Source organism: Corvus moneduloides, chromosome 6, assembly GCF_009650955.1.
Source record: "Corvus moneduloides isolate bCorMon1 chromosome 6, bCorMon1.pri, whole genome shotgun sequence".
Taxonomy (NCBI): Eukaryota; Metazoa; Chordata; class Aves; order Passeriformes; family Corvidae; genus Corvus; species Corvus moneduloides.
The window spans coordinates 7,813,731-7,826,409 of record NC_045481.1 but is presented as its reverse complement, the minus strand read 5'-3'; the positions used below and the strand labels follow the sequence as shown (position 1 = coordinate 7,826,409).

The window sequence follows — 12,679 nt, the reverse complement described above, 5'->3', positions numbered from 1 at the left end:
AGGCCTTTTCATCCTCTCCTTTCTTCCCACCCCCTCCCAAAAATCAGTTCAAAGTGACAGATGCAACTAGCTCCAGATTCTGCTCTTTTCTTAATTTCACTTTTACCTCTCTATTTTGATAGACTCAACTGAAAACTGATTCCCATAGGCGCAGTCATCTTATCATCTTCCCATTGGGAAAAAGTAATACACAGAAAGATTCAAGTAACTTGTGAACACCTTCTAATCTGTCATCCATTCTAATAGACAGCACTACTAGTGAGAAATGCACCTGTTACTTAAATACCATATACTGCTGGCATTCAGTAAATGGAATTAATTGGTGACTAATTGATTAGTGATTTATATACAGTTCTATGTGTTACTGCAGTATTTCTGAAACCTTCATGACAGTGACCCTGTAACAGTTTCAATACCGGGATATAAAGTAAAGAACTATGCAAGCCAACAGTAAATGATCTTTAAAATGAGAACTGCCTGTAACAAATGATAAATTCTTTGGCTATAGTTTCCTGCAAATGCAGAAATTACAATTTTATGGAAAACAAGCAGTATTAGGACAGTATTTAAGCTAATCAGAATCAGTAGAGCAGATTTTTTGTCTCTGATTTGCTGAGCTCACCAAAATTTTGTTTCTTTGATTATGGCCAACTGAAGGACAAATTTCACTGATCACTAATTTTGTGGAGCATCTGTAATTCCAGAGCTCTACAGACTCTTCAGCTGCTGTATTCAAGTGATGTCACTGTGGTCAAGATACCGAACATAGGATTTCTCAAACATGAACAGCTAATTCCATGAAGCAGGGCTATGTGACACATTAACCCCAGATTCTAGTTACAATCCCTTGTTCTTTTAAAAACGAGAGCTACAGTTGCAGTACACATGGCCGGGAGCAAACAGGAACTAAAGGAGGCCGGCCTCATGTCTCCTCAACTTGAGGACAGGGGCAGCACATATGAGGGATTTGAGGTCAAGAAGGACAGATGGTGGGCATTCCCATTACAGCTATGTCACCTTTGTCCTTACAACATTGAGCTTTATGTTTTCAGTTGGTGACTCTCACAGTTTGTGTTTCTACATTATTTTACCAAACTTGTATTTGTAACTCAAACTGTGAGAATACATTGTGGAATAAATTTCTAGATGTCTTGTACACAAACCTTATTGGTACTTTCTCCGAACATTAACAATGATACTTTCTGCATTAGTGCGAGATGTTTTTTAACGAGTTTTTCTTTTAAAAATTTGGAAAAAAAATCTCATAAGAAAATCTAAGTCAGAGAACTGAGATACAGCCCTGTGAGTAAACATACAAAAAGTTTCTGTTGGCTTTCTGACATAATTATATCATAAATATTGGAAAAGGATCCATCAAGAATATACACTAAGGAAGTCCAAGAAGTAAAGAAACAATACCCTAAGGAACAGGAAGAGTTATGTATGATTTTCTACAAGCATTCAATCACTTTACAGAATAGAAAAAATGTTAATGCTGGAAGGACCTCACAAGATCAGTCAGTACAAGTCTCTTAACAGTGGCAGGATCAAACATATGTTACGTGAGTGCTATATAATACATGCCAGATACAGAATATGCTTCTAAGCATTACCCAGTCAGAGCCTCCATTCCAGGCTGTTCCATCATTCAAACTATTCCAACATTTGTGCAATCTTATGACTAAAACAAACATTTTCAATCCTATAATGCAATAGTACTGTAAGATTGTTATGCTGGAAGTACATCATGAACACTCCCTGTGGAATAATAATTTAATTAAAATTAGCATTAGCATTACTTCTTTCTGTATTCATTTTCAAGAATGTTTACTTCTCCAGAGGCGTAAACTTTTCTTTTCCCATATTTTCTATTTTCAGAGAAAGAACATGTCTCACCTTCAGGAGTTTAGCCTCATTTCCCTATAATGTATTCATCACCACTCAGCACATCTGTCCCAGCAAATCCCATTTCCTGTTCTATTCATGAGGCTCAGCAACCTGGAGCTTTAGTGATTGCCGCCACACTTTTCCCATGGCCTTCTCACCTCTCACCCCCCCCACGCACCCCGCTCCCATTGTTTATCATCTGTTCTCCCCTGCTGCAAACTGCTGTCAGATGTTCACTTATCCCTAATCTTACTCACTGCCTTTGATATTCTTTCTAATCCAACAACCTGTCAACTGGGGCATCAGCCCATGTCCACACCAGCTGCTCTGTCACAGGCCGTAAGATTCCCTCTCTGCTCCAAGAGGTATTTAAAGGATTTTGACACAGCAACTGCAACGTGAAACAAATAATTAATGCTGTTTTGATCAGTGATCAGGGCTTTAGTGTGACATGAGCTGACCACTAAGAAAAACTGAGCTTTACTTTGTTTAAACTTCAGTAAACTTTAGTGTTACTGTATTAACAAGATTTTGATCAATGTCTGAAGGACAGTGCCAAAAAGCTAAATTCTTTAGTTTAAAATAATGAAGAATAATTAATCTGAATGCAAGTCAGAGGGGCAGATAACATTGTATGCCTGCTGTGTAAAACATGCTTATTTATGCAGTATCAACTTGTATAGAGTTTTCAAAGCATGGGAGCTGACCTTTTATGAGTTACAGCTGAAAATACAAACTTATTTTAAATATGGCAGCAGTTGAGATAAAATTATTTAAAATACACATTTTCAGGAATAGAGTAGGATAGTTTCATCCCCTATAGAACATCAAACCCTGACATTTTAAAGAATACTGCCATTTACAGAAAATGTCTAATTTCCATGATATTCAGATTTGCTACAAACACTTAAAATTTTAGTGTTCATCTGCTTTAAAACATATCAAATACACATAATGTCATAGCTGAGATTGTGATTCAGATGACAGATTTTTTGTATGGGGAAAGTTTCTGCTATTTAAGCAATCATGTGAATTTTGATCCAAACTGAAAAACAAATACAGCATTTAATTGTTGGAAGAACATGAGCACTATTTTATTTCTCAGGTCTAACTGCAATTCCTACAAAAAAGATTGTACCAAACAAGACCAAAAAAGCCTACTTTATACCCTACAGTAGTTGTATTTCACACACAGAAGTATAATAAAACCTCAGTGATGAATTTTATAACATGGTTCATTCACTTAGAACTAAACCACTTTTATTCTTAGGGCTTGTCTATACCAGGACATCAAGAAAATTAATCTGAAATAAATACCTTGATGAACTTGAATTCTGCTACTTAAACTTCATTAAACCCCAGTGTGGACACAGTCATCCTGTTTAGTTTACTGCTCCCTTAGGGCACACACTGGAAAGTTAACATGGATTAAGGTAGGGTATGAATTCAAAGTGCAATCATACTTTGAAAATGGTTTAACGTAAACAGACCCAGACTCTTTGTTGTAGAATGAGACATGGAGTTAATCAGGAAAGTCCTGTGTAGACAAGTCCTTGCAGATGAGGCTACTGGAGTGGTATTGTCAGAGCGGATGGTTTTCAACTTCTTCATCTGCAGACTTGGAAACATCTTCCAGTGAAGCTGCAGGCCTTGGTAGCACATTAACCCTGCTGATAATTGATCTGCTTTTCTTAGCTGCCTCATATGGATGACCTGCAAGTATTCCAATGGCCCTCAGTGAGCTGCATACCAGAACTTGAGAAGTACTGGTTTAAGCTCACTACAACTTACATACCTCCTCCCAAACTCAGTCTTAACTTCACAGTTACTGTGCAGTAACCCAAGTAGTCTGATGGCATTAAATGAGATTTTACCGATCGTTTATGCAAGTGCAGACCCATTTCAGCTACAAGAGGTGCTCAATAAGGCCTTATTCTTTCCACTAAGTGACATTTGCTGTCAGAAGTGTGTTAAATTGTAATATGACTGACCTAAAAATACGAAGTTTTGTCACTGTCAACTACTTTTCATGCGTTTACTTCAAAGCTTACATTCACTTGTCAAAGCACGCTGGATAAAGAAATTAAGACTAACGCAACATAATTTCACTGAAACAAAAACAAGTACTAGTGTTCTTTTCAACTACTGCTCTTATTAACTAATGCTTCTCATTTTCCCCCTCAGTAATTCATAAATGTCTGATACAAAAATAACTTGTATAAATTTTCAGAGTTGAATTCAAAGCATACGGCAGAGCCAGAAACAGATATGCCTAGATTCCTTAGTTCCTTTTATTAAATCTGTGCTCTAATTGCAGAGAACACCATTTCTCTCAGAGGAAATTTTGTTCCCTCAGTACTTAACTCCCTAATGCTGTCTCTGCAAAAGCTTTTCTTTCTTTTCTTTCACCCATATGAAAGAATTATACTGCACCTCAACTGCATTCACTGTTAACACAGCAGCAGTCACATCAAAAATCAGTCTCATCCAGGATCTACCTCTGACAGAAGGCAAGATGCCCAAGGAAGAATATATTGTTAAAATACTCTCAGACTCCTAAAATTTGCAGCTCAGGGACTCCCTGAGCTAGAAGCTGTATGTTTCCATTTAAGACTAATACTCAACACTGACATAACAGACTTGACAAGCTGAAGAAAATGAGAAAAACTTCACAGGAAAAAATGGCATCTCCTTTCACTGCACTACTGCTTGAAAAAAATGAACTGCAAATAAATTTGTTACTTGGTAACATATTTCCTACTACTGGAACCTTTTGAAGATTCAACAGAAGACTTACTTGTTTGAACAGGTAACTTAAAAATCTGTTTACTCCCTCAACAGCATAATTTTTAACTGTCAAAACAGAAAAGAATGTTTTATGTCTATAAAAAAGCAGACGGAAGTTCCAGAGAATATTTCAGGCAGCTGGGCACATTCATGTTGCTATTACCATATAAAAAAATTTCTAAATGCAAAGTAAGATTGTTAATATTATTGTTACACTGCCCTGCTTTGCTTTTTCATCTTCAAAGTTTTCATGACATTAATGATGCAGGCCTCACTTCTTTCTCCATGTATACACATATTTTAATCTTGATGATATCTCCAAGACAGTTAAAATTATAAGACACAGTGGTTCCTCATGGTCACAAAAGAAAGTAGCAGCAAATCTGAGATTAGAAATAAGAAATTCCTTCTTCACTGATGAATTGCACCCTGCTCATGAAGCACATTTTCTACCCATTACAAAGTTCAAGAGGTGTTAAAATCTACAGCAGCCTTGAAAATGACTTTAGAATGACTGCAAAACTGAAAGATATAATAATTTAATTCCCTTAACAGTGAATGAAAAACATCATGCTTTCAAATGAACTTGAAGGGAGCCTTTTTCATGTTTAACTTTAAAATAAATTATTCTAAGCATTAAATCAATAGAGGAAATGTGATGCTAAGGCATTGACCTACTCTGAAATGTGGAAGGAATGTGAAGCTCAGAAAAGAGCAAATAGTTCCTACTTACCACTGCTGACTGCATGGTTCAGTCGATATGCATGGAGTTTTTGAGGTTTATCCCACCCGCATCATTGAAACAGATGCCCATTCACCACTCCACAGATTCAAAACACAAACTCACTCACATACAAACACACTGGGAAAATTACTGACAGTTGGTTCTAGTCTGGTGGCAAACTTCTAAAAGTTCCTGGGCAGAATGCACATATATGTTTATACAATGCAAGGAAACAGTGGCAAGAGCTCCCCTGCCAGAACAACCTTCAAAAACAAAGCTATAGGAGTCTGGGCGAGATCCACAAAGGCTTTGATATGTGAACTCTGGACAAAAGTTTCTGTAACAGCTCAAGGTATTATTCCCCCAGCTAGATGCTTCCCCCCAGCTGATGGATGTTCTGCCTCCCCTTTGAAGGGTGCTGTCTCAAGCACAGAGGTCACCAAAAACAATATGCAAAGGCAATTCACTTAGTTCTGTATAAAGCTCAGTGATTTGGCTTAAAGGGCTGATGGCAGTGGGATTGAATTGGAACAACAGAGTGAGAGCTGGAGCAAAGCCATCTTCTGCTGATTCCCAGAGGGTAAGAACCACTAGCACAGTGAAAAAATTGCAGGCAGTAACTTCTTAAATTGCTACAGAAAGATCCACCATAGCTCTGTCAAAATCCTGTGAACAGGTCCAAATCCAACGTGCAGAACCACTGAAATCCCTCCCTGCTCAGGTGCTGATTAAGAAGATTTCGTTGTAGCCAAATCCCTTTTGGATACTTAACGCTGCTCAAAATCCTGATGACTCTCCTTAACTGTTACTACTCAGAGTCGACTTCATGACTTGGGAGTCTCAGCAGAGTTCTTAAACTTGGTTTTTGGGGTGTTTTTTTTTGTCTAATATATTGGCTAATGCCTGGCTAGCATACACAAAAGAGAGCTGAAGATTTACACACAAATGTGTTTCCCAGCAGTGAGCACACTCTCCTGTGATGTGGGAAGCAATATTAATTGAAGTGAGATCTTGCAGCCTGACTCTACCACATCCCAGGGAAATGCCCTAGCCCTTGGGCATTGAGTTAATCTCTCATTAGCCATCCCTCTGGTCTCTTGAATAAATTATTTATGAAAAGCAGAAAAACTTCAATAGGAAAAAGTGAAAAGAGATTTACCATGGAGTTCCTGGTAAAGAGGCCAATTCTTCAGGAGGTGATATATGTTTTAAAAAAAAGCCAATTTAGATAACAAATCAATTTGCACTTTGGGGGCAAGTACACATAAAAGCTAGACAGATGCTATCCTATATGTGAGAAAAACTAATTTTCTTCTCTCAGTACCAAGCAGAACCAAAATATATAGGAACACTGGGCTGCTACTGACAAAATGAAGAGAATATTCCTTAGGCTAAGTGAGGTACCTTGTCCATCTCTCAACTCCAAAATACCTCACTTCAAACATGGCTTATTTGACTGAGGGCCCCACCTGGAGCAGGGCTGACAGCTGAAAATCCCAATCAGAAGCTGAGGTCTCTTTTGAGGTTCTGTCAGATGCCTATTTGGAAGAATGTAATTGTAATCCGCACCTTACCCCTCCACATTGGCCCTCACCAAAATCCGACTACAGCTTCCTGAATTCCACACCTCCTTGGCTGCACTTCCATTTCTATCTTTACATTACACAAAGACAGAAGTAATCATTTAAATGAGTGACTGGTACAGTGATTTGTCCAGCAAGCCAGGCTATTCTCCACAGCTTGGATGCCCAACACCAAGCTGCAGGGTGCCTCAATCGGCAAGGTCCGAAACCTGGAAGTCTTTCAGAAGGGTATACACCTACTTTTATGCTTTACAGGAGAAATTCAGAGATCATCACTTTCATTTAAAATACAGGTGGGAAGAAGAAGAAGATGATGAAAGACCTCATATGAAAAGATCTCATGACCCCCTCTGGGAAGAAGAGAATCTACCATGGGCATAAATTGCTGTAACTTCAGGAACTGCTGTGATTTCTAACAACCATCACTTCAGCTGAAGAGCCAGAAACTGAGATTTTTCTCATGATCTTTAGAAGAGTATTTCTATATGGAACCAAATAAAATTTAAAGGATGAGTCGAGCTCTTACAAGGGAACTTGGCACTCGAGCGCAAACCTACAAGGACACTGTTGGGGATCGCTCTAACATGACAGTAACTGCCTGACTGGGTTCTACATAGACACAACTCTGTTCTTGTGCTTGTCCACAACTCCCAGGGTGGGGAAGACATACTCAGTATGTTCAAGGAGAATATTCAGTTGGCCAAAACATTAATCCAATCCTTGGGCCTGCAACTGTAAATGTGTAAATGCCTCTGAGAGCAGCTAGACAATGCTCTGAGTCTGTGGCTCCACTCCTCATCAGGCGTGACAACAGCCTTCTCGAGATGTGTAACCTGTGTGGGTTTACAAGAGCATTCCCAGAATCACAGAATATCCTGAGCAGGAAGGGACCGATGAGGTTCATTGATCCAACTCTTGAGTGAATGGCCTATACAGAGATTGAGCCTGTGGCCTTGGTGTTATTAGCACCATGCTCTGACCAACTGAGCTAATCTACTCAACATTTTGTTTAGATTTCAGCCCCCAAATGGATCCTCTTCTGGTGTCTTGCAGATTTTGAATGGTCTGTAAAGCTGCTAGAACAACAGTGGTTTATAACCCAGTAGGGTGCAGGTTGAATGTATAAAATCAGGCTAGCAGAGTACACTGAGATGTACATCACGTATCTAAATTTATCTAAATTTATGTTTATGTTAAAGACCTTACTGTATTAGCTATAGTAGTGGGATTCAAATTATCTCCACACAAGCAGCATACTTTTGATATTAAATGTCTAGAAATCAATGCCGTTACTTAAGCATTCATGAATGCTTAGAAATAATCTCAAAATCCTACGCTGTACGTAAAATATTTTTCAATTTCCTATTTGTACAGAAAAGTAGTAGCTGTGAAAAAACCCAAATGAATTTAAAAAATCACTCTCTATATGTCCTTGGACAGTGGATATATGTTAAACAATCAATACCTATTTTAGGAATATACCTCTTTGAAAACAGATTTCAAACTCTCAGTCTTCGAGGCCCCAATTATCCTTCATTAATGTTATATAAACACCAAAAAATGCATCAGTGAATCTTCTTTGGACTACAATGAATTAGGAAAGATGTGTCACAGCGTCACAAAATGTACCTATAAGACCACCCCAAGCCTTCCAATTGCAGCATAATGCCACATATTGCATAATTTAAGTATCCAAACTAGTTTCAGTTTTCACAGTGCAACAAATGCCATTATTCAGGTTTTCCCCATTAGATTATTCTGTTATTCAGAAGGACTTTTTTATTAGATTTTGGGTCAAGTTCAGCAAGCAAGTGCAGGAATTCATGGAAGGGGGAAATTAATGTTACTGTAAGATACAGCAATTAGGAACTGGGAAGAAGAAAAGTTTCTTTTCTTTTTCCAGCTAGTGAATTAAAATAGTTGGACAAGGGAAGACCTACTCTGCATAAAAGCATTAAGATCAAGGGCTAGATTTTGGAAACAATTGTCAGTTTTAGAGGAGTGGTAGAATTTTCAAAAATTCTTAAGCAGAACAGGCATCTAACTCTCTTGGATATTACAGACTTGACTGTTTAATGGGGTTTTCAGCAGACCTAAATGCTTTTGAAACAATTAGTCAAATGACTGAAAATATTTAGTATTTCCTCTGGTTAGTAAGTTCAGTTTTTAAATGCAAAATGTGTTTTAATAAACGTAGGGCCTGTCTCTCAGGTCAGGTACAGACAGTCGTGCTCACATTGAGCTCGTGCTCTCAGTAGGCTGGACCCAAGCCAGCCTCTGCACAGATGCCATAGAAACTACATTTTCAAGTTCATTTTAAGACAGTGCTGCAGCCAAGAGAAACAATCTCTGCCCTCACCAGGCCCCAAACACTCATCCCTAACTACCACATTACCACCTCCCTTCCGTCAGCATAATGAATTGAATCACTGGTCTTGTTTAGGTTAAAACTGTCTTCTTTTTTTGGCTAGATTAGGTTTGACCCTGGTCCAGCTCACTCAGTTGCTGCACAGACACTTGTGCAAGGAGGGGAAGCAGGAAGAAGGGCAAGTCTACTTCATCTAGTGGCAATGCTGGTCTCTGTCAATTCACAGCACATGACCAAACATACCCTTATTTCTTCTTTACAATACTCATCACATCTAAGGCACATCTATTCAATTAAATGTAATTTTGCAATACCGTTTTGTACATTTTAATTAAATCTCGTTTTTCATGTAAATAGAACATGACTCAGAAATGAAATGAAATTAAGTAGCAAGACCCATCACTTGTAAGCTAAAGCAGCAAAAATTCAAAACATGAAATAATGTTTTTCAGATTTATTTCTGATACCTAGAAAGACATAATTCAGTGTAAAGCTCTCAGCTGTTCATGAATCAAAATGGTTTATTTATCCCAACGAATGAGATGAGAGCTTTCCTTAGAAAAACCATGTACAAAATGCATTTTAAAAAATGTTAAAAATCAGCTTATCTGCTTTAATGAAACTTATTCGAGCCTTTGCTTTTCATTTTCTGTACTTTATCTCACTGTTGGCACTCAATAGATCGTCTTCTGCATTTCCAACTGATGTGTTTAGAAGCAAAGCAAAGAAGGAATGAGATGTGTTTTGCAGCATCCATTTCTAGGTCTGTCCAAACTCTCCTTCATTTCCCCTTCCACCACTGTGCCTGGGTAAAAGCTCACCCTGGACCAGCCACCAACCAGGCCCAAGGAAACCATCCAAGGAACATGCAGTGCTCTGTGCTGTGAGAAGTGACTTTCCTTTCACAGCTTGCATTCCTGCCGCTGTTGGAGGTACCAGTTCTCAGTGATCCTGTGAAAGGTGACTCATGTTGATATAAACATGATAAGGGACAGGATGTCCTTCCCTGCTTCCGACCTGCAGGCGTTGAGGCTATTCAGAGAATCACAGAATAGTCAGGGTGGGAAGGGACCTCTGGAGATCACCCAGTCCAAATCCCCTCTCATGGCAGGATCACCTGGAGCAGGTATCACAGCAATGAGTCCAGGTGGGTTTGGAATGTCTCCAGAGAGGGAGACTCTGTGACCTCCCCGGGCAGCCTGTTCCTGCTCCTCAACATAAAGTTCTTCCTTATGTTGAAATGAAACTTGTGTTTTATTTTATGGCCACTGCTCCTCATCCTGTCACTGGGCATCACTGAGAAGAGTCTGACAGCATCCTCTTTGACACCCACGTTTGAGATATTTATATTCATTAATGAGATCCCCTCTCAGTCTTCTCTTCCCTAGACTGAACAGGCCAGCTCCCACAATCTCTCCTCCTAAGAGATGCCCCACACCTCTAAAACATTCGTGGATGTTAAGTCATGGCCTGCTGAGGTCTGGCCAGCAAAGGCCTCGAGATGTGAACAATCCACACCAAAGCAAGGCCCAAATCCAGAGGTGACCCCAAAGACCAGCACGGGCTGAAAGCGACAGCTCCAGCCCCGCGTGGGCGGCAGGCACAGGGGCCACCCGCGGGGACGCAGGGAACCGGTGGCACCCCAAGGCAGTGGCACCCCAAGGCAGTGACCCCACGGCCTGTCGGGCCACCTGCACTGCCCCCCTCGAGCACCACCTCAGGGCGGGCCGAGGGGGTGCGAGGGGCAGCGCGGCCGCCCCGGGGGCGCTGCGGGCGGAGCGGGGCGGGCCGCGCCATGAGGCGACACCGGCGCTGCCCCAAAATGGCGCAGGCGGGGGGTGACGGGCCCCGGAGGGACGGGGCACGGCGGGCGGTCCGGCGGCGCCACTCACCTGCCGGTAAGAGAGGCGGAAAGGCCGCAGGTAGAGGGAGGAGGTGCAGGGCTGGACCGCCAGCTCCTCGATAGCCTCCATCCCTGCCGGGGGGGCAGCGGCCGCAGCAGAAGGAGAAGGAGGAGGAAGGGGAGAGGCGCGCGCAGCCGCCGGCGGACGGGCCGGGAGCGGCTCCGGAGCTGACGGCTCCTGCGGCCTCTGCCCCTCAGAGGGAGCCGGAATCACGGAATGCTGCGTTTCACCCCCGAAACGGGGACACAGGAGCCTCGCCTCCTTTATTTCGCAGAATCACCACGGTTGGAAGAGACCTTTAAGACGATGCGGTTCAAGCGTCCACCCAGCACTGCCCCTGTAACCCTTAAACCACTAAACCATATAGCCCGGTGCCAGATCCAGACACTTTTTGAACTGGTGCCTTCACCATCTCGCTGGGCAGCCTGTTCCGATGCCTGACCATTCTAACAGTGAAAAAGTGTTTCTAATATATTTTCTGAATGTCTGCTCTCTGATCTCAAGGCCATTTTTTCTTGTTCTCTCACTGCAGGCACGGCACTCACTACAACCTCCCGTCAGGGAGTAGAATTATTCTCAAGAAACACCTATTTGCGATCCTGTTTTCTCAGGAGCTTGGTGGATGTTCTCAGAGGGTGTTATTCCCACACTTCACACCAAAATTTATGGGGTATGCCGGCACTGAACTGAAACCTGCCCCCCTCCTCTAAAGCCTTGATGCAATCTACGTGCTCCCAGCTTATGCCATTCCTGGGCATCAGCAGGCTTTACAGAATGAGCACCTTGCTGTGAAAAACACAGTCCCTTCTGCCTGTATGCGTGGTGCATGGGGATTGTGTGAGTGGTGTGGAAAATGCAGGTGCAAATACAGATTCATGGATAACCTGCAGTCCATTACTTGATGCTTCTCTAACTTTTCTTTTGAGGGTCAGCTTCCAGCAGGGGAATAAACAGAGCTCAGTTAGACTCCCCTGGCTTTACAAAATAGTTATCCTCTCCCCTTTTACTCCATTATTTTTTTAAGCAAAGCACTATCAGATTTAGGCATTTCTTGATTTTCATAGGAGTTTGATGACAGTTATGCAGTTATTAGGTTACATTCCCCTGGGTGCTTTAATACTCCTGATAATGATTTTCTATGTTTATGAGCAACAGAGCTCACAATTTGTGGTGGTTGTTACCTCTGTGATTTGTGGTCACTTTCCATGCAGATGTGCCTATATACAGCTATTTTAGTTGCTATATAAATCAAATTATTTTGTCAATATATTGACTGCATTGAGAATAATCTGAAATTTCATGTATCTGTTTCTCCTTTTGTCTCGCTCTGTACTTCCACTGCTTTACTAAGAAAGTTTGTTGTCCTGTCATGCAGTAGTAAGAATTTTAGCAGTCTAGCTAAAAGGAACAAATCCAGCAATTACAA

The 12,679-nt window shown here is 41.1% G+C and overlaps 1 protein-coding gene across 1 annotated transcript in view; it reads right to left on the bottom strand.

The window, feature by feature from the left end:
- The window catches only part of NUDT14 (nudix hydrolase 14), a 60,424-nt gene extending 48,890 nt beyond the window's left edge, over positions 1 to 11,534 (bottom strand). Inside the window, exon 1 of the mRNA XM_032112254.1 lies at positions 11,242 to 11,534. Coding sequence (XP_031968145.1) covers positions 11,242 to 11,322 — 81 coding nt within the window. The 5' untranslated portion in view covers positions 11,323 to 11,534. The remainder of the gene's footprint in view (positions 1 to 11,241) is intronic.
- Positions 11,535 to 12,679: the final 1,145 nt, after the last annotated feature.